This window comes from Heptranchias perlo, chromosome 20, assembly GCF_035084215.1.
Source record: "Heptranchias perlo isolate sHepPer1 chromosome 20, sHepPer1.hap1, whole genome shotgun sequence".
NCBI classification, from domain to species: domain Eukaryota; kingdom Metazoa; phylum Chordata; class Chondrichthyes; order Hexanchiformes; family Hexanchidae; genus Heptranchias; species Heptranchias perlo.
In genome coordinates this window covers 46,297,908-46,322,974 of record NC_090344.1, presented here as the reverse complement: position 1 = coordinate 46,322,974, position 25,067 = coordinate 46,297,908, and the positions used below count along the sequence as shown (strand labels likewise).

The 25,067-nt window shown below is 45.9% G+C and overlaps 2 protein-coding genes across 2 annotated transcripts in view; both read left to right on the top strand.

The window, feature by feature from the left end:
• Positions 1–12,770, top strand: part of LOC137336042 (phosphatidylinositide phosphatase SAC2-like) — a 40,452-nt gene extending 27,682 nt beyond the window's left edge. Inside the window, exons 15-21 of the mRNA XM_068001544.1 lie at positions 423–624; positions 1,714–1,785; positions 1,916–1,986; positions 2,850–2,978; positions 9,212–9,302; positions 9,847–9,957; positions 11,029–12,770. Coding sequence (XP_067857645.1) covers positions 423–624; positions 1,714–1,785; positions 1,916–1,986; positions 2,850–2,978; positions 9,212–9,302; positions 9,847–9,957; positions 11,029–11,866 — 1,514 coding nt within the window. The 3' untranslated portion in view covers positions 11,867–12,770. The remainder of the gene's footprint in view (positions 1–422; positions 625–1,713; positions 1,786–1,915; positions 1,987–2,849; positions 2,979–9,211; positions 9,303–9,846; positions 9,958–11,028) is intronic.
• A 3,921-nt stretch (positions 12,771–16,691) lies between these two features.
• LOC137336145 (U6 snRNA-associated Sm-like protein LSm1) lies at positions 16,692–24,530 on the top strand. The gene is made up of 4 exons (XM_068001626.1): positions 16,692–16,768; positions 20,463–20,531; positions 22,237–22,352; positions 23,370–24,530. The coding sequence occupies exons 1-4, from the start codon at positions 16,708–16,710 to the stop codon at positions 23,538–23,540; spliced, it is 417 nt and encodes a 138-aa protein (XP_067857727.1). The 5' UTR covers positions 16,692–16,707; the 3' UTR covers positions 23,541–24,530.
• The last annotated feature ends 537 nt before the right edge of the window (positions 24,531–25,067 follow it).

Here is a 25,067-nt window from a genome sequence, read left to right as displayed (position 1 = left end):
AGCCCTGGAACTCCCTACCCGGCAATACTGTGGGAGAACCTTCACCACACGGACTGCAGCGGTTCAAGAAGGTGGCTCACCACCACCTTCTCAAGGGGCAACTAGGGATGGGCAATAAATGCCGGCCTTGTCAGGTCAACTACTAAAGAACTAGAAAATAAGGAGCAAGGTCAGACTCCTTCCCCAGATGATGCACCATCTACCCTACCACGGACTCCACCCCACCTATTGAATCTCCCAAAACAATGTTCATTTTTTTTTCCAAAATCACTCACTCCAGCACTTTGCAGCATAAAACACCTTTGGTATTGACTCTACACTTGTCGCACTGCCGCCCATCCAACATCACGGCAGGTGTATGAACGCCTGGGGCATACACCAGGCACAGTGATAGTAAATGATGTTCTTCTGGTTGCTCACAGATCTGATGCATGGGGTTCCAATGCCCGAGGATTTGCAAGCTCTCATCAGAAAGGAGAAGCCTGCGAAGGCTTTGCTCAAAGAAGAACAACGTAGGAGGCAGCAGGAGGAAATTGAAACTTTAATCCACGCCTGCAGTTCGCTCCTGATACCAAATCACGAGGAGTTCCTGGGCGGTTGGCTCTTCATTGACTGTGACCCAAGGTCTATCCGGCAACTCATTGTTTTGAAGGACTACAGTGTCCAGTCAGTGTCGAGTTTTTAATACTTACACTCAGTGTGTGATGGGCCTGCCCAAGAGTCTTCTGAAACAGTGTAATTTTGTCAGGGATTGTGCCCATTATAACATGGATTTTGTGTGTTCCAGTGATTGTCTCATAAAGCAATAAAAATGCAGTGTGAGAACATGAGCAGACAAGGCCCAGATTGTTGGTACATTGAGCCTTATTAAAGGGTAGGGCTTGTCACTGAGCGAGTGCGGGAACTGAGAATCTTATAACGGTGCGTGTAGGAAAGAGAGAATGTTATATTGAGAGCCTTGCGCTAAAGGTGAGGTGTGTAGCAGAGAATGGTACAACCTCGGACTGAGGAATGAGTGTTACACTGAAAGACTTCGAATGAGGGTGGTGTGTGTGTGCCAGATCGAACTGAGAGCCTCCCGCTGACAGAGTATGTTCAGCAGATGACTGTCCTAATTGAGACCTCGAGTTGGTAACAGTGTGACTAGAGCCAATTAGCATGGGTGGGGTAAATAACAGGGATAGTGTGGGGCGTGAAACCCTTGTATTAAGGGGGAGTTTCATCAGATGTCAATCCCACCAGGAGGAAGAGAAGGAGAGTTAAAGGGCCAGTGATGCGATGGTGCTCTCGTACATCTGGAATGTGGTCTGCTGCTCACCCACGTGGCAAAGGAAAGGGAGATAAAATAAGGAAATAACTGACACAAAACAAATGAGCTGGTCTTTTAATGTACCGTGTTACGTAGGATAGGAGCTGAAAAGTACTGTTGGTGACGGCGTTTAATGAGTTCAAACAACATTTCTCCGTCTTGCTGTTTCGAGGGCTGTGCCAGCCTTTATGTTTTAAATAAGTTGATGACTCCATTAAAATAATGGACAGAGAAATGTTGAACTTTGGCCTGCTGGTGTCGCCAATCGTAAATTCTCGGCTCAAACGTATTCATGGTGTCAGGTAAAGAATTGGAATTGGATATCATCACATCTGTAAAAGCATCTCGTCTCCATCCAACACCTAACTGTTTTGTTCTTCTCCTATTTTTATTTTTTGCTCTAGGTTGTTGGATGCAGGTATCCAGAATTTGGACATCATGTTACTGCTCTCCAATCATGCATGCTATTTTGCCCCGTGAGTACTCAATTGCGAACCATTCCAGTAGCACAAATATGGTCCTAAATTTGTTGAGAGGCACAGATGTACATAAGAAGGGTTTTGTCTTGGCTAAGTGACCTCTGACCTAATTTGCCTTTTTTTACAGCATCAACAAGGAATGTGAAGTCACCCACTACAATCGGATAAGTCTGGAGGAGATTGAGAAGATAGAAATTGGTAAAGTGCTCCCTACAACACTGTCAGTCTGTCACTGTTAGAGCTGTCACTCTGTATCAGCAAGTGTAGTCAGACAATGGTGCCAAAGAATCCAAGGGTAGAAGGAAGATCAGTGCAATAAAAATGATCGACCTCCAGATGCCCTTGGCATGTTTCACAACAGTTGAATTTACTCAGTGTACCGACAACAGATCAGTACTAGCCCTGAGGTTTGAATTGACAAGCTGCCTAGTTTGGACATCTTTGATCCTTTCTAGGGCATCTGACTCGACCGTTAGTATCTGTTGGAGAATTAGACAGCAGACCCAGGTCCAATCTCGTCAAACCCCCTGTAGGCAATCACCCAGGACCAACTTTCAAGCATTGAGCTTGGTTGCCATGCCATTGGCACCTGTGAGCCAATGGTTAATTGGTCTTTGGACATCCTTTTGACTGATGGCTGTACGTGGCAATGACCAGGAGGGTCTTGTGCCATTTCAGGATTGGAATGAAGATGCCACCATATGCCATTGTGTTCAACAATACCCAACCTGTTTGTGCGTAATCGTACAACGTCATTCCTTATTGCTCCAGAATATGTTTGTTATGGGTGCATTCCCCAACCAACTGCTCTGCACAGGATGTCCTGGCAGCTCAGTGTCATTACCAGTGGCCCTCGAGTGATGCTTCAGCCTTTACTCTTTTACCAGTTGGTGACCTGCTGCCATGGTTTCCACGAAGGGTGTCGGGCAGGGCCTCCTGGAGTACGTGGTGAGTGTGCTTTGGAGTTTGGATAGATGGGGCTGTGTCGGTGACTGACTGGGCCCCCGCGGGAGGGCTCTCACTCTCAGTGTCAGGATCCTGACTATGTATTCTTTTTCAAGGTCGTCATCCCACCACTTTCGAAAGGTCCAAGTGTTTTTATATGAAATTACATTACACCTGCACAGGAAAGAGCGGTTACCACCACACACTGCGAACGGCCCTTCAGTGCCAGCAGGACAGTAGCAGAGGTAAGGGCCTCACATTTTGTATTTTATTTTATACGCTCACTGGCGAGCACCTTCGACCCAAAGAGGAGAAGGAACCAAATCAGAAACGTTTAGCATAACAACTGCGAGCAGATAATGGCGATTTTATCATGTTAAATGCACAGTTTCCATTGCCTCTTCGAATGAGTCTCTCTCTTACACCCCCACTCTCAGTGTAAGGCTCTCAGAAAAAACACTCCCTCTCTTACACCCCCACTCTTAGTGTAAGGCTCTCAGATATAACACTCTCTCTGTTACACCCCCACTCTCAGTGTAAGGCTCACAGAAAAAACACTCCCTCTCTTACACCCCCACTCTCAGTGTAAGGCTCTCAGATATAACACTCTCTCTGTTACACCCCCACTCTCAGTGTAAGGCTCTCAGATATAACACTCTCTCTGTTACACCCTCACTCTCAGTGTAAGGCTCTCAGATATAACACTCTCTCTGTTACACCCTCACTCTCAGTGTAAGGCTCTCAGTTATAACACTCTCTCTGTTACACCCTCACTCTCAGTGTAAGGCTCTCAGTTCTAACACTCTCTCTGTTACACCCTCACTCACAGTGTAAGGCTCTCAGTTCTAACACTCTCTGTGTTACACCCTCACTCTCAGTGTAAGGCTCTCAGTTCTAACACTCTCTCTGTTACACCTCACTCTCAGTGTAAGGCTCTCAGTTATAACACTCTCTGTGTTACACCCCCACTCTCAGTGTAAGGCTCTCAGATATAACACTCTCTCTGTTACACCCTCACTCTCAGTGTAAGGCTCTCAGTTATAACACTCTCTCTGTTACACCTCACTCTCAGTGTAAGGCTCTCAGTTCTAACACTCTCTCTGTTACACCCTCACTCTCAATGTAAGGCTCTCAGTTATAACACTCTCTGTGTTACACCCTCACTCTCAATGTAAGGCTCTCAGTTATAACACTCTCTCTGTTACACCTCACTCTCAGTGTAAGGCTCTCAGTTATAACACTCTCTGTGTTACACCCTCACTCTCAATGTAAGGCTCTCAGTTATAACACTCTCTCTGTTACACCTCACTCTCAGTGTAAGGCTCTCAGTTCTAACACTCTCTGTGTTACACCCTCACTCTCAATGTCAGGCTCTCAGTAATAACACTCTCTGTCAGGCTGTCAGTTCTAACACTCTCTCTGTTACACTCACTCTCAGTATCATTATGTTGTTGGTCAGTGATCATTTGGTTGCCATTTTAAGTTCAGCTGGTCCATTTGAATTGGTGGATTATTCATGTACTTACAGTGGACCGTCCTTAATCGGCTGAAATGGAGGAACTTCCCCTCTCCCCCCAGGTGGATAATGGAAATTGGTGGATAATTGGTGTCCCAAATTTGACTTGCACCCACAGTACAGCAATAGCCTAAACATTGGAATGAAGACGAATGTAAAACAGATAACAGAAGTATTATTATGTGGTTCCATTCACAAAGGAAGGGTGCAGAGTAAACAAGTTCCCACAAAGTTAAAGGGTTAGGTGCTGCCAAATCTGGAGGCCCCTGGATGTCAAGGAGCATACAGGGTAAGATAAGGCAAAAAAGGAAAGCTTATGTCAGACACTGAGAACTCAATACCACAGAAAGCCGAGAGGAGTATGGAAAGTGCAGGGGTGAAATTAAAAAGGAAATTAGGAAAGCAAAGAGAGGGCATGAAAAAGTATTGGCAAGGAAAACCCAGAGATATTTTATAAATACATTAAGAGCAAAAGGATAACTAAGGAAAGAGTAGGGCCGATTAGAGACCAAAAAGGCAACCTTTGCGTGGAGGCAGAAGATGTTGGTATGGTTCTTAATGAATACTTTGTGTCTGTCTTCACAAAAGAGAGGGACGATGCAGACTTTGTAGTTAAGGATGAGGAGTGTGAAATATTGGATGGGATAAACTTAGTGAGAGAGGAAGTATTAAGGGAATTCGCATCTTTGAAAGTAGATAAATCACCAGGGCCGGATGAAATGTATCCCAGGCTGTTAAATGAAGCAAGGGAGGAAATAGCAGAGGCTCTGACCATCATTTTCCAATCCTCACTGGATACAGGCATGGTGCCAGAGGATTGGAGGACTGCTAACATTGTACCATTGTTCAAAAAGGGAGCGAGGGACAGACCGAGTAATTACAGGCCAGTCAGTCTAACCTCTGTGGTGAGCAAATTATTGGAATCAATTCTGAGGGACAGGATAAACCGTCATGTAGAAAGGCACAGAGTAATCAAGGACAGTCGGTGTGGTTTTGTTGAGGGAAGGCCGTGTCTGACTAACTCGATTGAATTTTTTGAGGCGGTAACAAGGAGGGTCGATGAGGGTCGTGCATTTGATGTAGTCTACATGGATTTTAGCAAGGCTTTTGACAAGGTCCCTCATGGCAGACTGGTCAAAAAAATATAAGCCCATGGGATCCAAGGGAGAGTGGCAAGTTGGATTCAAAATTGGCTCAGTGGCAGGAAGCAAAGGGGAATGGTCGACGGGTTCCACAGGGCTCAGTACGAGGTCCCTTGCTTTTTGTGATATATATTAATGATTTGGACTTAAATGTAGGGGGCATTATTAAGAAGTTTGCAGATGATACAAAAATTGGCCGTGTGGTTGATTGTGAGGAGGAAAGCTGTAAACTGCAGGAAGATATCAATGGACTGGTCAGGGGGGCAGAAAAGTGGCAAATGGAATTCAATCCAGAGAAGTGTGAGGTAATGCATTTGGGGAGGGCAAATAAAGCAAGGGAATACACAATAAATGGGAGGATACCGAAAGGTGTCGAGGAAGTGGCGTGCATGTCCACAGATCCCTGAAGGTAGCAGGACAGGTAGATAAGGTGGTTAAGAAGGCATATGGAATACTTTCCCTTTTTAGCCGAGGCATAGAATATAAGGGCAGGGAGATTATGCTGGAACTGTATAAAACACTGGTTTGGCCACAGCTTGAGTACTGTGTATAGTTCTGGTCACCTCATTACAGGAAGGATGTAATTGCACTAGAGAGGGTACAAAGGAGATTTACGAGGATGTTGCCAGGTTTGGAGAATTTTAGCTATGAGGAAAGATTGGATTGGCTGGGGTTGTTCTCTTTGGAACAGAGGAGGCTGAGGGGTGATTTAATTGAGGTGTACAAAATTATGAGGGGCCTAGATAGACTGGACAGGAAGGACCTATTTCCCTTAGCAGAGAGGTCAATAACTAGGGGAATAGATTTAAAGTGATTGGTAGAAGGATTAGAGGGGAGCTGAGGAAAAATGTTTTCACCCAGAGAGTGGTGGGGGTCTGGAACTCACTGCCTGAAAGGGTGGTAGAGGCAGAAACCCTCAACTCATTTTAAAAAGTACCTGGATGTGCACCTGTAATGCCGTGACTTACAAGGCTACGGACCAAGTGCTGGAAAGTGGGATAAGGCTGGATGGCTCATTTTCGGCCGGCACGGACACAATGGGCCGAATGGCCTCCTGTGCCGTAAATTTTCTATGATTCGAAAGAAGGAGATGATGCAAATACCAGAAGAAGCTGTGCATTGAGACAATGCCTTGCGCGAGGCTTTGTGCTGTAAACATTCCGTCGAATAATCTGTTGGCAGATGATAGGATTGCGGACAATGGAGGTTATTCGCTATTTGCCTCGCATCATTTAGTGGCCTTTGCTGTCCTCCTCCAAGCTGGTAGAAGGAATGTTCTACAGTTATGGGTTTCTCCATATTATTGAAGCTCCATATTGGCTGAGAGATGCCATACACTGTGGGAGCAGGTGGCCTCTCTCCTTGTGACGCAGTGATGAACTATACTCGGGTCTCATGAACGAGTATGTGCATCAGGTCTCCAAAGGTGACAGTGGCCACCATCGATGGTTTTGTCGCGCTGTTTTTGTTTCCTCATGAGAACATTCCGGAACGCACTGAAAGCAGCTGGTTCTTTTTCCCTTGCACACTACACAGAAACCAGGCGCAAATCCAATGTTGCCTGGCTAGAGGGTTGTTTTTCAAACTGGAGGCCTGTGTCCAGCGGTGTGCCTCAGGGATCGGTGCTGGGTCCGCTGTTATTTGTTGTTTATATTAATGATTTGGATGAGAATTTAGGAGGCATGGTTAGTAAGTTTGCAGATGACACCAAGATTGGTGGCATTGTGGACAGTGAAGAAGGTTATCTAGGATTGCAACGGGATCTTGATAAATTGGGCCAGTGGGCCGATGAATGGCAGATGGAGTTTAATTTAGATAAATGTGAGGTGATGCATTTTGGTAGATCGAATCGGGCCAGGACCTACTCCGTTAATGGTAGGGCGTTGGGGAGAGTTATAGAACAAAGAGATCTAGGAGTACAGGTTCATAGCTCCTTGAAAGTGGAGTCACAGGTGGATAGGGTGGTGAAGAAGGCATTCAGCATGCTTGGTTTCATTGGTCAGAACATTGAATACAGGAGTTGGGATGTCTTGTTGAAGTTGTACAGGACATTAGTAAGGCCACACTTGGAATACTGTGTACAGTTCTGGTCACCCTATTATAGAAAGGATATTATTAAACTAGAAAGAGTGCAGAAAAGATTTACTAGGTTGCTACCGGGACTTGATGGTTTGACTTACAGGGAGAGGTTAGACAGACTGGGACTTTTTTCCCTGGAGAGTAGGAGGTTAAGGGGTGATCTTATAGAAGTCTATAAAATAATGAGGGGCATAGATAAGGTCGATCGTCAAAATCTTTTCCCAAAGGTAGGGGAGTCTATAACGAGGGGGCATAGATTTAAGGTGAGAGGGGAGAGATACAAAAGGGTCCAGAGGGGCAATTTTTTCACTCAAAGGGTGGTGAGTGTCTGGAACGAGCTGCCAGAGGCAGTAGTAGAGGCGGGTACAATTTTGTCTTTTAAAAAGCATTTGGACAGTTACATGGGTAAGATGGGTATAGAGGGATATGGGCCAAGTGCAGGCAATTGGGACTAGCTTAGTGGTATAAACTGGGCGACATGGACATGTTGGGCCGAAGGGCCTGTTTCCATGTTGTAACTTCTATGATTCTATGATTCTATGATTCTACCGGGACTTGATGGTTTGACTTACAGGGAGAGGTTGGATAGACTGAGACTTTTTTCCCTGGAGAGTAGGAGGTTAAGGGGTGATCTTATAGAAGTCTATAAAATAATGAGGGGCATATATAAGGTAGATAGTCAAAATCTTTTCCCAAAGGTAGGGGAGTCTATAACGAGGGGGCATAGATTTAAGGTGAGAGGGGAGAGATACAAGAGGGTCCAGAGGGGCAATTTTTTCACTCAAAGGGTGGTGAGTGTCTGGAACGAGCTGCCAGAGGCAGTTGTAGAGGCGGGTACAATTTTGTCTTTTAAAAAGCATTTGGACAGTTACATGGGTAAGATGGGTATAGAGGGATATGGGCCAAGTGCAGGCAACTGGGACTAGCTTAGTGGTATAAACTGGGCGATATGGACATGTTGGGCCGAAGGGCCTGTTTCCATGTTGTAAATTTCTATGATTCTATGATTCTATCACCACTCCAGCACCCATGGAGATGCACAGTGAAATCGATTCACACTGTCCCTCCAATCACAACAGCTACACTTGTGACACCTTGTACTGGCTTATCGAGCACCTCCTCGCCTGTATCTGCAGGAAATCTCTGGTCAGTTTTATTAATTACCTTTATTTACAATCATAGAAAGGTTACAGCACGGAAGGAGGCCATTCGGCCCATCGAGTCCGCACCGGCTCTCTGCAAGAGCAATCCAGCTGGTTCCACTCCCCCGCCCTATCCCCATAGTCCTGAAGATTTATTCCTTTCAAGTACTTATCCAGTTCCCTTTTGAAGGCCGTGATTGAATCTGCCTCCACCACCCCCTCGGGCAGTGCATTCCAGATCCTAACCACTCGTTGTTTAAAAAAGATTTTCCTCATGTCACCTTTTGGTTCTTTCACCTGAAGGTAAAATTCGTGATTCATATTTTTTGGTGCACAGTGCAAATGAAAAACAAGCCAAGAATCCATTGGCTATGTTACATAACCAATGGGCACACCAAATTAACAATATTGTCGTGACTTTTTTTGTTGTGTAGCATTCTTTTGGGTTCCCACATGAACACATTACACCCTTCCTCCAATAACTAATGGTTTCAAATGATAGACTCCTCATTCCTTTCAGTGTTTTTGTCTGGCCAGTCAGATGGACTCCTGCTCTGGTCAGTAGGGGACAGACTGGTAAACTTCACCCTGTTTTTCAGAAACCTTTCGGTCGATAGCAGAGGCGGTTCGAAGTGCCAAGAAAAATGCCACTGGAGTAGATCTTCCAGTCCGCATCGAAAATCGGCACCGGTGAGTTAATGACCAATACTGGTCTGGAAAGTAACGGGTCCATCTGGGTGGGTGTTCTGTAACCCCCAAGTCAGTCTCTGGGAAGGATTTGGCAGAGATGGTCTCAATTTCAGGGTGGTTGGGCGGGGAAACTCTTCAGTGCAATCAGAGAGTGTCGGGATCTCTTCCCAATTTGTCCCAAGTGTTTTTGACGTGTTGCAAATCGAAGGGAAGAGAACACTGCCGTGGAATGTGTTGACGCACTGCCCTTTGACCTCTGGGACCTGGGTGGGTGTCCATGTCATCCACTTAAACATGGACAGTGGGATTGTCCAGTTTGTGGGTGAATGAGGACAGTAATGTCTCCATCACACCAAGCTTGGGACTTCAGAGGACAGTCGGATGAAGAGATGGCTGAGGGTGGTAATAAGTTCCAGAGAGTTGATGAAAGAATAAGTCCAAGCAGGAAACATTGCAATGGAATAAGATCTCTGAACTGAAAAGTCCCCCCGGAGTCGGCAGCTTTCGCTGAATAACATGGTTTTGTCGTTCTGTTGTGCTGCAGCTGTCGTATTTCAGAAGGTCTATGGGCATTGCTGGTGTCATGCACGCTCTTCCTCGTGGCCATTGTTAATTCCATCTTCAAGACCTGTCAGCAAGGCCACCCGAAAAACAGGTATCGTTCCCCGAGTCTGCATCAACCTAAAACATTTAAACGGCCATTCCTCGCGACTCTGATCAGCATGTGTGCCAGTCGCTGGCTCCTGGGAAGACGACAATGTACAGTGTTTCAATGTACGTAGGGCCACCGGGCAAATGGGTGTTCTTACTGTTGTGCAGTGTTTCAAAGACGAAGGGTCAGGTACCCCCCCCCCCCGCCTCCAGTGTTCTTTGAGATAAGGTCCACCATCCCCCTGAATGAGTCAATCTGAGAAGGTCCAAGCTTCAACTCGCCATTTTGTGGTGAGTTAGATGGTCTCTGTCGGAGTGGTAATCGGAGTACAAGAATTGGCCTCAGTGCCTCTGGGTTAGGGATGGACACCATTCCCACTCTTGATTGCTGCCCAGCAAGCCTTGCCTGAAGCGTGCACTTGTGGCACTGAGCGAGGCAGGATCGGGCTTAGTTGGAGAATAATCTGCCAAGTTAGCACCTTTGGCAGAATAGTGGGCAAGGCAGGGTCAATTTTCCGAGTTTGTGCTCCCAGGGGAGAGCTTCGCACAGCGAGAGTGCCAATGGGATTCTAAGGCGCCAAGGTCTGCGTGCTCCATTTGCAGGACCTTCCATTTTCCGCCCACTTATTTCGATGGAAAGTTGCACAGGCCACAAACCCAGAGCAGTGACCGACATTTGATGGCGGCGTCAACTCAAGTTTACGCTGAGAAGCTATCTTTTTAAGAAAGGGATTTTTTTTTCCCATATCGCTGTCTACTTTGCCCTTTAATGTGGAGGTCAAGGCATCAATCACCAAGGTTTTCAATTACCTTTCATCTCTAGCGCAGAACATCAGAAATCAAGCCCTGACCCCCTCCCCTCTCCTCTCACAGAACCGTCTGCTGCAAGGTAACCGTATGTGGCCCATACGACTCGATGATTTCTTTCTTCCTCCCGTCCTCTGTTCAGTACTTCCCCCTCTTCCCTCTTAGCCACCCTGGTGTTGTAAGTCTGTTGTGCAGACTTGGAATTACCTTCACGTTTTCGAAGAGACAACCGCGCCTTACAAATGTCCGTATCTGTCTTCATTTACAGGAAGGTCAACATGTCCTACAGGGACGTCATCGAAGCCTCGTCCAATGTTCGGGGGATGTCTGCAAAGACTCCAGGCTCACTGTTGCCTGGCCAAGTGAAGGCCACCTCTGGTCGCGTTGAATCAACTGAAGGCGAGGCTTTCTGTGAAACAGACCAAGGGACAACCAAGGACCAAGTGTTCTCTGTATACTTACCAAGCGGTGGCAAGCAGGGCCTGCAGGATCACGATAGTATCAGCACATCAGAGAATGAGGGCATTGACTCCTGGAACTTCACCCCATCCAGTGGTTCGCGTAGCCCCCAGTCTTCTGATGGAGATAATCGCTGCCTTTCATCTCACACCACCACCTCCTCCTCATTTATTTCTGATTGTGACCTCCCAATTATGGACAGGTTAAAGGTGACTCAGGTTCCATCTGATGATGGTGATTTGAAACCCGCACTGAGAAATCAACCAAAGTGTCCGCTGTCATGTGCGGGGCCTTCTGGACAAGATGGGCTGCCATCAATCAGAGGTTTGGGTTTATACATTACCGGCAAATACAGCAACAATCTCCAAGACCAAAGCATCATGCCTTGGTCAGCGGAGAAGAAGAGGCCGGAGAGATCCGCCCGCCCGTCCGTGGCAAGTTCTCCGCGGGCGGCCAGGCCGGTGAAGCCTCGCGACGCCAGTCTCGCCCGGGTGAGCCCGAGCCCGAGAGGAGCCCGGCATGGGATGCCCTCGAAGCCACCTTCGCCCGCCGGTCCCCGTCCGGTGGGAGCCGCAGAGCGGCCAGCTCCAACGGCGGCACGGCATGCCACCTCTCCGTCACCCGCCAGAAGTGAGCTGCCTCAGTGAGGGGGCTGAAGGGAGCTCAGGGAATCAACAGGGGGCAGAGAGAATGGGCGAAACTCATCCAGATTTACATGGCCTTCAGCTCGCTGGAAACATTTACAGTTCACGGTTGCTTATCCGCCTGTCCAATGCTTACCTGCAGTGGAATTTAAAACTAACCCCGCCTCACTGGGACGCTCAGTACACACAATAGTAACAGTGCTGGTCCATTTACTAGTGTGAATAAAGTACATTTTAGTATATTCTTGTTGAGTGAAACACTGAATTTTAGACTCTTTCCCACAAAGGAATTGTTCTTTTTTTTGCCTGTTGTTTTAATTCCGGGTATTACTTTCCTCTGTCTCTCGGGCTCGGGTGAGACGGTGCACAAGCAATTTCAGCCTGGGCCTCCCCCCTCCTCAGATGTTTTTCTTTCCTCTGTGCTCCACTGTGTGGGCTCATTTAATTTATATTTTTTTTAATTGAATTGAACAAAGTTGACACTTTGGTCACGGCACATTGCAGGCTTTTACTGGTAATTACACCAACAGGCACACGTACATGTATAAAGGGTCTTACAGAGATGAGTGCATTTCAGAGATATACAGATCGCATCCAAACCCCCAACTGATGGGATGTTTTACTTTCCAGCTCCTAATATGAGCAGGAGTCAGATGGCCTTGCTTCATTGATGTGTAAACACAGTTCAAACTTCCCATTTTTAACTTCAGTGTTTTCAAGTAAAATTAGTCGAATTTTGTCATTTTAAGACTTAATTTTGGTCTTTGCTGAAAGATTTTAAGATCCCACCTTCAATTTTCAATTCCACTTTCACATCACTTGCTAGTTTCCTCGTATCTGTGTTTGTGATCTATACATTACATTGAAAATATCCGACCCAATTCCAAGTCTGGAACGTAGAAAACAATTAAACAGTTTTCTGTTTGTATTTATATACGTATTTGCATTTCTTTATTTAAATGGAGATGACGTGCCCACTTCTCAAATTAAAACTGCAGCTACTGGTTTCCAACTTAACTTGGGGAGTGCAATTAGCGGCCAGCAAAACTGAGTTATACTGCTGACTGCGCCTTGCACCAACAAGCTCTGTGTCTGTGTGTTTGGATCCAGGCACAAAACTCTGCCCCAGGTGGTTACTTTTTAACAGTAAGAGAGGGTGATTTGTCCCAATATTAAAAACATTGACAAGTTTATTGTGTACCAAGGAGATAGAATGGATGAATTGGGCAATTCTGAAATGTGGCTTTGCATCAGGCTGGATCTGACTGAACTCGTGGTAAATGGATATGCGGCGAAGAAACAAACTGCATTTATATAGCCCCCGTTACTTCACTCCGAAATCTCCCACATTGCTTGACACACAATGAATTATTATTTGAAATGCAGTCACTTATTATGTCACCTTTAAAAACAGCATAACTGCACCTTTTAAATGACAGTATAACGACACGTAAAGGACGGGAGAAGTGGCAGCCAAACAAACACAGGGAAAATTCTGAAAAAAAATTCTGAATCTGAAAAAGTGACGTCAGAGCAGAGGGAGGAGAGGCGGAGCCCAAGGAATTACAGCTAAGTGTTTAATTTATTATATAATTCAGCTAAATGTTTAATTAATCAGATATAAAGGGATAAAATTAAAATTAACTGAATAGAGGATACTAACATTAAAGGGATCCGAATTTCATTAAATTAAAATCTGGTGTAAATAGGAGTTAAGGAGATAATAAAATAAAGAACTTAATAAACAAAAAACAAGGCTAGTTAGTTATAAATTAATTTGAAATCAATTTAAATCCATCTACTAAATATAATCTAGATCTCAAGTAATTGTATTATATCTAGAACTAAATTAATACTACTAAATAAATAAATAAAAAACTAGACATGGCAATGCAGGCTATGTGTCGGGACTGTGATATATGGGAGTTTGGGGACAGTGAGACTGTCCTGGATTGCCACATCTGCAGGAAATGTCTCTGTCTTGAGTGCGAGTTCGAGATACTCCGACAGGGAGGGGGAGGAATTTTTGGATAGTTTTCTCCAGAGTGCAGTCACACCTCAGAGGAAAGCACAGGTACAGGAAGGGGAGAGTGTGACTGTTAGTCAGCAGGGAACGGGAAACCAAGGGGAGATGGAAAAGGAGGTCCCACAGACACTAGTACTGTCCAACAGGTACATTGTACTTGCTACCTGTGAACATAAGGATGCAGGCTGCGGAGTGGACAGCCAGAATGCTGGCCATGGCATCGTGGAGAAGGCAGTCCAAGGTGGGGGAAGGACAGAATAGAAAGGTTGTAATCATAGGGGATTCGATAATCAGGGGAATAGATGGTGCCCTCTGCAGTCGGGACCAAGAGTCCAGAAGGGACTCCTGGCCTACCTGGTGCAAAGGTAAGGATATTTCAGAGCAACTGGCGAGGAACTTGGAAAGGGAGAGGGAAGATCCAGTTGTCATGGTCCATGTGAGGATCAATGACATCGGGAAGAAAAGGGAGCAGCTTCTGCTAAGGGAATATCAGAAATTAGGAACTAAATTAAAAAACAGGACCTCATAGGTGGTAATTTCGGGTTTACTACCTGAGACGTGCTGATTGGCATAGGGATAGGCAGATCAGGAAGTTGAATGTGTGACTGAAAGACTGGTGTGGGAAGGAGGGGTTGCAATTCATGGGACACTGGCACCAGTACTCATCAGGAAAGACTGAACAGGCTGGAGCTCTTTTCTCTAGAAAAGAGAAGGCGGAGAGGTGACCTGATCGAGGTCTTTAAGATAAGTAAAGGGGTTTGATAGGGTAGACGTGGAGAAAATGTTTCCACTTATGGAGGAGTCCAAAAGTAAAGGTCATCAATATAAAATAGTCACTAGTCAATCCAATCGGGAATTCAGGAGAAACTTCTTTCCCCAGAGAGTGGTAAGAATGTGGAACTCGCTGCCATAAGGAGTAATTGAGGCAAATAGTATCGATGGATATTTCAGGGCAAGCTAGATAAACACATGAGGGAGAAAGGAATAGAAGGATGTGGTGATCGGGTTAGATGAAGTAGGGAGGGAGGAGGCCCGTGTGGAGCATAAATACCAGCCTAGAATAGTTGGGCCGAATGGCCTGTTTCTGTGCTGTAGACTCGGTGTAATTCGATGTGACACCTTGAAATGAAAGTGTAAATACCCCTTTAGATGACAGTAAAATTACACCATTAAACAGCCAAATGCACAATTATTTAGAGGGAGTCACTGATTGTGTTTTATTTCCTTTTAGTATTGTAATTAAAATAATCCACAATGTCCTTTAATTTATTGAAGAAATACACACAGTCCATTGCTAACTCACACAAACAGAACTTCCCATTCCTCTGATTGTAAAGTAATGTTAGTTTGATTATCACAAGGTAGTATTCTGATGACGATGGGATTCCCAGGTTTGGATTATCTGTGGCAGGGCCTTAAACAACAACAACTTACATTTATGTTACACCTTTAACATCGGGGGTTGGATGAATTAGGGAGGGAGGAGGCTCGTGTGGAGCACGAGCACCATAAACACCAGCACAGACCTTTTGGATCAAATGGCCTGTTTGTGTGCTGTGAAACTTGTTGTAATTCTATGTGAAGGCCACTGGAAGTGAGCGTGTGATAGTCCTTGTGGACAAAAAGGCAACAGCAATGCATGAAGACTGAGATATGCAGAACAAGCTGACTGATACCTGAATAATGAACACTCGGGACTGGAAAGTACCCTGTAACCTCACCCGGTAAGGAGTCAACACCTCAGAAAGGGAGGGAAGAAAATTGGGTGAGGAAAATAATGCTCAGTGCGTCTCGCAAAAACAACAACTTGCATTGATACAGCGCCTTTAATAACAACAACAGCTTGCATTGATATAGCGCCTTTAATAACAACAACTTGCATTGATATAGTGCCTTTAATAACAACAACTTGCATTGATATAGTGCCTTTAATAACAACAACACCTTGCATTGATATTGTGCCTTTAATAACAACAACAACTTGCATTGATATTGTGCCTTTAATAACAACAACAACTTGCATTGATATTGTGCCTTTAATAACAACAACAACTTGCATTGATATGGAGTCTTTAATAACAACACCTTGCATTGATATGTAGTCTTTCATAACAACAACAACAACAACTTGCATTGATATAGCGCCTTTGACATCGTAAAACATCCCAAGGAGCTTCTCAGGAGTGAGTACCAAAAACAAATTGACACTGAGCCACATAAGGAGATATTAGGACAGTTGACCAAAAGCTTGGTCAAAGAAGTAGGTTTTAAGGAGGTTTCCATACCTTGCCCCTCCCTATCTCTGTCACCTCCTCCAGCCCGACAACCCTCTGCAATCTCTGCGCTGCTCCAATTCTGGCCTCTTGCGCATCCCCCAATTTTAATCGCTCCGCCATTGAAGGGCGTGCATTCAGTTACCTAGGTCCTTAGCTCTGGAATTCCCTCCCTAAACCTCTCCGCCTCCCTACCTCTCTCTCCTCCTTTGACGCTCTTTAAAAACTTCCTCTTTGTCCTAATATCTCCTCATGTGGCTCGGTGTCAAATTTTGTCTGTTCACGCTCATGTGAAGTGCCTTGGGACGTTTTATTACGTTAAAGGCGCTATATAAATGCAAATTGTTGTTGTTTTTATCAAAAAGCTAGCACAGGCACGATGGGCCGAATGGCCTCCTTCTGTGCTGTAAGATGCTGTGAACTGATGGGGACACTGGCCCTTTAAGGAGAGTGAAAAGGGTTAATCCCTCTGAAAGGGTTAAAATCTCCGTCAGAGGGTGTGGGGTTTCTTTCCTCTGGTTGTCATTTGGTGGGGTTGTTGTGGGATGGCTGCTGCAGACATGACTTACATGCCCGGCACGGCCAGTTTGATCGATGATATAGACAGTGAGTGAAACCGAAAGGGGCTGCGTTCAGTTTTCCAGTCATTGGTCGCGAGTGGCTCGGAGTAGCAAGCACTTTATTCCGCTTATCTCAGGTGTTTTTTTTAATAATAGAACTTTAGCTGCCTTGTTCCAGCCAGTAACACTTGGCGTTTTCGGTGCATTAGACTCCATGCCCCGCAGGACTGGGTGATTTCCACTTTGCATTAACTGGATGGACCCACGACAGGAGTGTGAATACTGGAGGTGCCCAGTTAAACACTAACTGGATTTTGCCTTCGGGTTTGTAATTTGTATATGCAGTGTTTAGAGATGTTTCTGAGTGAAGTGGTGTTTGCAGGCAAGGTATTTCTTACTAAAGCTTGTAATTGGTTTTTTTTTTAGAAAGAGGGGTCTTCCAAATTTTAGCGAGAAATGCAGACTATCATTTTATTACTGAAGTTATTGATACTTGTATCGGTGACTGAAACAGATTGCTGCCTTAAAACCTCCTGAAGGTGATTGACTTGTAACTTGTTGACTTATGACTTGTTGCTAACTGGTTTAAGTACAGTGAAATAATTTTATTTCCACTTAAATGTCACTGGAGGCACCAAATCCAGTCCGAGCTCCCGGGCTGAGGCCAGCAATTGAACTTGTGGGCCGTTTAGTTTAGCTGTACGCTGGCTTTACCCAGTGGGCCATTTTAAAAAAAAGTTCCACGAAATGTTTTGCACCAAATTAAAGAAAAATATCTGTCTTTAATTTGATTTGAAATGTTGGTCTAATACAGTGACCTCAGCAGCCGATGCTGGAATCAGGAGACCTTTCCTGGCCCACGTCTCCTGGCTGTTGAGAAACTAGCCCAGGCTGCAGCTATTCCCTTCCATAAGAACAGTAGGACCTGGCTTAAACCTCTCACTCAAAGGTGGTGTTGTACCCCGGGGTGGAGTCAGTGCAGTGGTGACCCTGATCCAGTGTGTGATCGGCTCCAAGCAGGAACAGGTGTCAGAATGGATATCTGAGGCGGGGCAAGACATGGACCTATTAAAGTTCCCTTCAATTTATTGTCACTCTTTAAATGAACTAATCTACTCAGCATTAAAATCAGATAATTGGAGGTTATTTTAATGGGATTGCAGGAATGGAAAGCAAGGGGTGGAATTGAGTGCTGGGCTGTGTTCTCAGAAGCTTTTGGTGTTGACTGGTCCTTGAGTGTTTTGTTTAGAAGGTGCTGCAGATGCACAGGAGGTCAGTCAGCATCTGAAAGGGAAATGTTGGTTAGCATTTCAGTTCTGATTTGGGGGCCCTACCTAATATCCAGACTAGCCTGCTGTGCATTTGCCCCATATTATTGATTCTCTTTTTTTAACATGATTTAGTTTTCCCAAGATGCGAAGGGCCATTGATAGATTCAGTGAGTGGGCAAAACTGGGGCAGATGGAGTTCAATATGGGGAAGTGTGAGGTCATCCACTTGGGACCCAAGAAAGACAAATCAGGGTATTTTCTGAATGGTAAGAAGCTCGGAACTGTGGAGGAGCAGAGACATTTAGGGATCCATGTACAGGAAACACCAAAAGCTCGTGGACTGGTACAGAAAATAATTAATGTTAATGGAATGTTAGCATTCGTCTCAAGGGGTGGAAGTTATACCACACAGTCTAACCAGAGCTCCATACAGCTGTTCACTTCTGAGCACTGCACCTCAGGAAGGATATATTGGCCTTGGAGGGGGTGCAGCACAGGTTCACCAGAATGATACTGGGGCTAAAAGGGTTAAATTATGAGGACAGGTTGCACAGATGAGGCTTGTATTCCTTTGAATACAGAAAATTAAGGGGTGATCTAATTGAGGTGTTTAAGATGATTAAAGGAATTGATCAGGTAGATAGAGAGAAACTATTTCCTCTGGTGGGGGAATCTAGAATAAGGGGGCATAACCTTTTAATTAGAGCTCGGCCGTTCAGAGGTGATGTCAGGGGGCACTCCTTCACACAAAGGGGAGTTGGAATCTGGAACTCTCCCCCAAAATGCTGTTGAGGGAGGGGGAGGGGTCAATTGAGAATTTCTAAACTGAGACTGATATTGTTAGGGGGATTCAGGGTTATGGAACCAAGGCAGGTAGATGGAGTTAAGATACAGATCAGCTATGATCTGATTGAATGGTGGAACAGGCTCGAGGGGTTGAAAGGCCTCCTCCTGTTCCTATGTTCCTAAGACGGTTGCATCTTTTCCTTTGTCTGCAGTGATCACTCAACACCAGTCCCAATTTATTGAGGTCGTTTGCCATGTCCCTTTATGTATTCTTCATAGCTGACACCAGAGGGTGCTGCTGGACCACACTGAAGGACTTTGTCACGACACACTTGTATCAAAGCTGGGATTTCTGAAGGCAGTTTCTCTGGAGTGTAAAGTCTGACCTTTTGCAATTACTGTCTGGTGACTGTGATGTGAGGACAACGATAACTTGCATTTATGTAGTGCCTTTAATGTAGTGAAAGGTGCCAAGGTGCTTCTTGGGAGTGTAATTGGGGGAAAAAAATCTGACACGAAGCCAAAGAAGGAGACCTGAGCACAAGTGACTCAAACCTTGTTCGACGAGGAAGGTTTAGGAGGAGAGGGGTTTGGGTGGGGGGGGAATTTCCAGAGCTTCGGGCCTCGACAGCTGAAGGCATGGGTGCCAGTGAGAACAAGTCCTTGGTCATGATGTTTTTAGGGTCAGTTGCAGTGTGTGATAGCAGCAGTGCTCAGGTTATACTTCAGAAAATTCAAGAGTTGCTCAGGTTAATTGCTGGGTATAATTTTGGATGATAAAATGGCAAATAATTTGTGGCATTTTGAATTGTCTGTACGCACAAGGGTAGGGATGGGCCTCTCTGCTAATGGCACTCTCGAACAGTCACTCTGAGGGTTTGGCAGAGCCGAGGGCGGTTCACTCAACAATTGCATCTCCCCAGCAAAGAAGTGGTTGGTCCCTCCCTAGGCTTCCCTCGATAGTGTGGCTCAGTCTGGTTACTCACGGGGCTGTTAATCCTGCACCTTCTGCTGAACACAAGTGTGATCTAACAGAGAGGCTATTTGGCCCTCCGTGCCTGTACATTCTCATCAAAAGAAGAGTGAGGCAGATCAGGAACCCCCTGAAATAGATGATCAGACATGGGGAGTGAGTCCTGAGTGTTGTGTGCTGCCATCGCTGGGGTTTTATTGAAAGGCACTGGATCTTGCAGTTGGCTGATCCTCAGACAGGGAGTTCTCTCTTCAACCTGGGGCAGTCTCCACAATTACCAGGTGTTTTCATTTCATTTCCTCCTTTCAGACAGGCAGAAACCTGCTGCGTTAACTGATCTCAGCCAATGGTGAAAGGAGAAGCACAGTTGGCTTCAGTGTGCCCAGGCTGGATAGGGTGGCAGCAGTAAGCCAATGTGGGGTGGAGGGAAGAGGCCAGCATTGCCACTTGAGAACACTGTCCGGCCGGGATACCTGCTCGAAAGTGACTGGGTGTCGCTGTTGGATGAGGTCAAGGTCTAGCGAAGGCCCCCGTAGTCGAATAGTCTACCAACATTTGTTGCCTAGGCTCTTGTGTGTCGACTGGTCCCTCGATCGAGGTACTGAGGGGAGATCATTATCTCAGGGACCGAGCCCGAGCTGGACATGGAATCTGAGAGAGGGATAAAATGAGAGGGAAGTAATGTGTGCTCTCTGTTTCTGATATTGTAGAGAAACACCTGGTGGTACTCCGTGATGGCCGGACACTGATCGGATACTTGAGGAGTATCGATCAGTTTGGTGAGTAGTGAGAATTCCGTGCAGTGCCCATTTACACTCAAAGAAAACACTTTTACACTAGGTGGGTTTACAATGAAATGCTGACTGCTGAGTCTTTGATAGCAGGGGGAAAGTTTCAGGGGAGAGCTGCTGTCCTCCCCTTCACCTGTTTCCTCCTTTACCCAATCACCAGACCAGGAAAGCCTGGGTCAGGGCAAACTCTTTCAGGTCCGGGTTTACTCTGCGCTCTATTTCAAGAATGTGAAGGCGGCTGCAGGTCAGGCGATCGTTGAGTAGAATATATTACCCCCCCCGACCCTTTTTCAGACATTCATTTCTTCCTCAATTGAACTGCTGGGGACTCATTAATTTAAGGAGCTTCCAGTAATGTGTGTCGTTGTGAAGCAAGTCCTGTCCCAAACCTTTCTTGTTGCACTGAGATTCTGGCCACTAAATCAGACCCAGAGAATTACATCGAATTTTACAGCATGGAAACAGGCCATTCGGCCCAACTGGTCTCTGCTGGTGTTTGTTGCACTTGAGCCCCCCCCCCCCTCTCACCCAATCAACACATCTTTCTATTCCTTCTTCCATCATGTGTTTATCTGGCTTCCCCTTAAAATCCATCCGTGCGATTGGCCTCAATACTCCACGTGGTAGTGAGTTCCACATTCGAACCACTGTCCAGGTGAAGAAGTTTCTCCTGAATGCCTCACTGGATTTATTAGTGAATAGATAATCTTCCTCTGGAGGTACTGTGTTCAGTTTTGGCACCGAACCTCAGGAAGGATATATTGGCCCTGCAGGGGATGCAGTGCAGATTCACCAGAATGATACTCGGGCTTAAAAGGTTGACTATGAGGACAGGTTGCACAGACCTGGCTTGTATTCCCTTGAGTTTAGTCGGCCATTGAGCCCTCTTTATGTAGATCATGGTGAGTCTGTCCCTCAAATCCATGTTCCCAGCTTTGCTCCATATTCCTAAATATCCCTCGAACAAACACCTATCGATCCTGGTCCTGAACATTTCAATTGAGCCAGTATCCACAAGACACTTTGCTGAAACCTTTTTCTGAACAGGAAAATACAGCCAAGTATTGAGAATTGGCGCTGGGAGAATCAACGGCACAAACGGCCGCTCCACTGCTGATGGAAATTAACACTTCATTTCAATCCTTATTTTCTGCAATACGGCTCCATTCCACCATGGGGTGCACATTTCTCTCGTGGAGCTGGACAGGAGCTTTGCACAGGACTCTCCTTACACATGTTTTTTAATTTTAAAAAAAAGCACCTCGGCTGTGTTCTGTGTGATGCCTCATGATTGATGCAGTGCCAGAGAGGAGGCCAAGCTCCTTCACCCTCTGTTTGAATTGCCTTGGCACAATTCAGTGTAAGTGTCAAGTCCCAGAAAGAGTGACAAGCCTCCAGATCAGGATGTAGCAGGAAACTCTCCTCCTTTCAAAAAAAATCAAGACACTGGATCTCCAGCTTGTGTCTTCACAAATATCAAGACGGGCCCCTTTTTGAAAACGGCTGACTGTCACATTCAAAACCCAGACTAGTTGCATCGCAGGTAAGATGCTGTTAGAGAGTAGCCCAGTGTGGTGGTGTATTGTGTGCTGCTCTGAAGCCTGATAATTGGACTGCAGTGTACCTGAAGCTGGGATGCTAATGATGCAATCATGAACAGTATGTTTAAATGCTATTTATTTGAACTCTGCAGTCAATTTGGTGCTCGATCAGACGCTGGAACGGATTCATGTGGGTCAGAAGTACGGAGATATCACCCGGGGGGTGTTCATCGTCAGAGGAGAAAATGTTGTCCTGCTGGGAGAGATTGTAAGTTTACAGAGACCTTGGCTGCACGCAGCCTCTGTGTTCAGACAAGACCAGGGGTGGGTGGTGGGGGGGGAGGTCCCAGGGAGCCGTCCTCCTCCTGCTCTTCGCTGCACCCAATCTGAGTTGATGGAGTTAATTTGCTTCACCTTTCTGGAAGATCGAGACGAGCCTGGTTGGAAAATAACACGAGTCCCACTTGACTGGATTTTTTTTCTCATGCATTTTCCAACAGGGCCTCTCCTGCCCCCACCAAAACTGATGGTGGTTTTCCTTCTCAACAAGATTCCTAAATATGGTGTGAATATGCCTTTAACGCTGATTCGTTGGTGGCCCAATGCAGGTCCACAATGGCCCACATGGCAAGTCCTTGAACTGGGGGTGGGATCTGTGGCTGAAGCTGAGCCCCTCCCTCAGAGATGATGAGCTGAACCATGCTGGACTTTATCTTTCATTCATTCTCTGGGGATGTGGGCGTCGCTGGCGAAGCCGGCATTTATTGCCCATCCCTAATTGCCCCTTGAGAAGGTGGTGGTGAGCCGCCGCCTTGAACCGCTGCAGTCCGTGTGGTGAAGGTTCTCCCACAGTGCTGTTCGGTAGGGAGTTCCAGGATTTTGACCCAGCGACGATGAAGGAACGGCGATATGTCATCAACAGGATGCCCAAATATTCCCCTCGTGAACAGTCGAAGCCTGAGAGAGCATCGCTGTCAAGTCAGGGTGTGGGTGGATTATAGTTGGGCTAATCTGGTGCTTGAGGTAAGCTTGATCTTCACTTGAAGGTTTTCGGAGAATAAAACCGTGCTCTGGAGGATGGTCTAATCTGTTGTGAATCCAGGGTTTGGTGGGGGGGGGGGGTAAGAAAGGAGGATTCGGGACTCCCAATCTTTGCAGCCCAGATATGTGTAAATTACCAGGCTTTCGGGTCCTTTTCCAGCTTGGAAAGGTTGGGGAGTTGAGGGACACGGGCTGCTGCCCTGAAATGAAAGCAAGTGACGATAAATGGAACTGTGCTTTTCAGGATCTGGATAAGGAGAGTGCCTCCCCCTTAAAGCAGGTGACTGTTGAGGAAATTCTGGAGCAACAGCGGCTGGAGCAAGAGATCAAGAACAAAGCGGAGAGGCTGAAGATTCAGGGCTTTAAAGAACGTGGGCTGATGATCCCTCACCGTGACCCCCTGGATGAATATTAGGAAAGGGATGAGTTGGGGGGGGGGGAAACTGTGTCCAAACTGGCACTTCAAAGGCTTGACTTTGTAGTTTGACCAATTTTCAGTTTTCTTGCAGTTTGTTTGCACTGACTGACACTGTTTGGGTTTTTACCATCCTTTCACTGACAGGTTCCAATGTTAGACCGTTCATTTTCCTCGCAGGACAATGAAGGTATCAATCCTTTTGCCGATGACCGTAGAGAACTTCAAACCTCTCTTGGACGGCCGGTAATCACGCTGGTGATCTCGGCATTGGCCACTTTGTTTTTCTTTTTGTGGGACCAGAATTTGGTCCCGCAGTCAAGTTAAAAATTTCCCGATCCCACGAAATAAAAAGGAAATTTTGACTTTCTTGGTCACCGTAAACTACTGGGCCCAATGATGAAGGAATGGGATTGCACAATCCGATCTCCCCAAACTAGTCAAGATACCAGAATCCCACGTGCAATCTTGTATGTGTTCAAGATTCTTTCCCCTCCCTCGAATCCAGAGGTTCAAAGGAAGGTCCCCCCTTTCACACACCTCTTTCTGGCATTTGACTTCACTTTTTCAACAAAAAAAAATATAATTTCTGTTTGCATGGAATTATTTTCAGTGGTGAGTCTGGGAAACCTGCACTGAAGCCCAGTTGCAGGAATTGCCCATGTCAAAGTGGAAAGTTTGGCCACCAGGACACTGGAGTCAAGGCCCCAAGTATCTGCTGCCTCACTGCTTTCTTGTGTACGTGTGGAAACCCAGTTCAGAGGGTTGTGAGTTGGCACTAGCTTTCCAATGGAGTTACATTTCTGCAGACTTGCACAAGGCAATCGGATGCATGGTCAGAATCCTTGTTTTGAAGTCGATGATGCTTCTCACCGAATGTTCTCCCTATGGTTTCTGCAGCTCAAAGGTTTGTTTTCAGTTTCTGGCGAGAGATTCAACATTCGCTCGTTCTCACTGTGGCTGTAAAATAAAATGTCTTTCTTCAGTAAAGCTGCTTGTGGTTTGTAACTGTTTCCTCAGGAATGTAAATGCGGAACTTGGACTCATTCCCATGCGATAAGAGATGAGGGCGAGCCAACCACATTTTTGAAAACTTATTATCGTTGAGATCCATATCTCCATTGAAACATATAAGATTCTGAGGGGGCTTGACAGGGTCGATGATGAGAGGTTGTTTCCCAAGGCTGGAGAATCTGGAACGAGGGGGCATAGTTGCAGGATAAGGGATCGGCCATTTAAGACTGAGATGAGGAGAAATGTCTTCACTCAGGGTTGTGAATCTTTGGAATTCTCTACCACAGAGGGCTGTGGATGCTCAGTCATTGAGTGTATTCAAGACTAAGCTGGATAGATTGTTGGTCTCTCGGGGAATCAAGGGGTATGGGGATCAGGCAGGAAAGTGGAGTTGAGGTCAAAGATCAGCCATGATCTTAGTGAATGGCAGAGCAGGCAACAGGGGCCTTATTGCCTTCTCCTGCTCCCATCTCTTAGGTTCTTATGAACAATCGAGGCACTAATGAGTTCAAA

Excerpts from the sequence above, each read along its gene's own strand:
- LOC137336145 (XM_068001626.1), top strand. The coding sequence starts at position 16,708 with ATGGCTGCTGCAGACATGACTTACATGCCCGGCACGGCCAGTTTGATC. Across the intron at positions 16,769-20,462 it reads TTTGATCGATGATATAGACA|AGAAACACCTGGTGGTACTC; the intron begins GTGAGTGAAACC and ends CTGATATTGTAG. Across the intron at positions 22,353-23,369 it reads TTGTCCTGCTGGGAGAGATT|GATCTGGATAAGGAGAGTGC; the intron begins GTAAGTTTACAG and ends TGTGCTTTTCAG.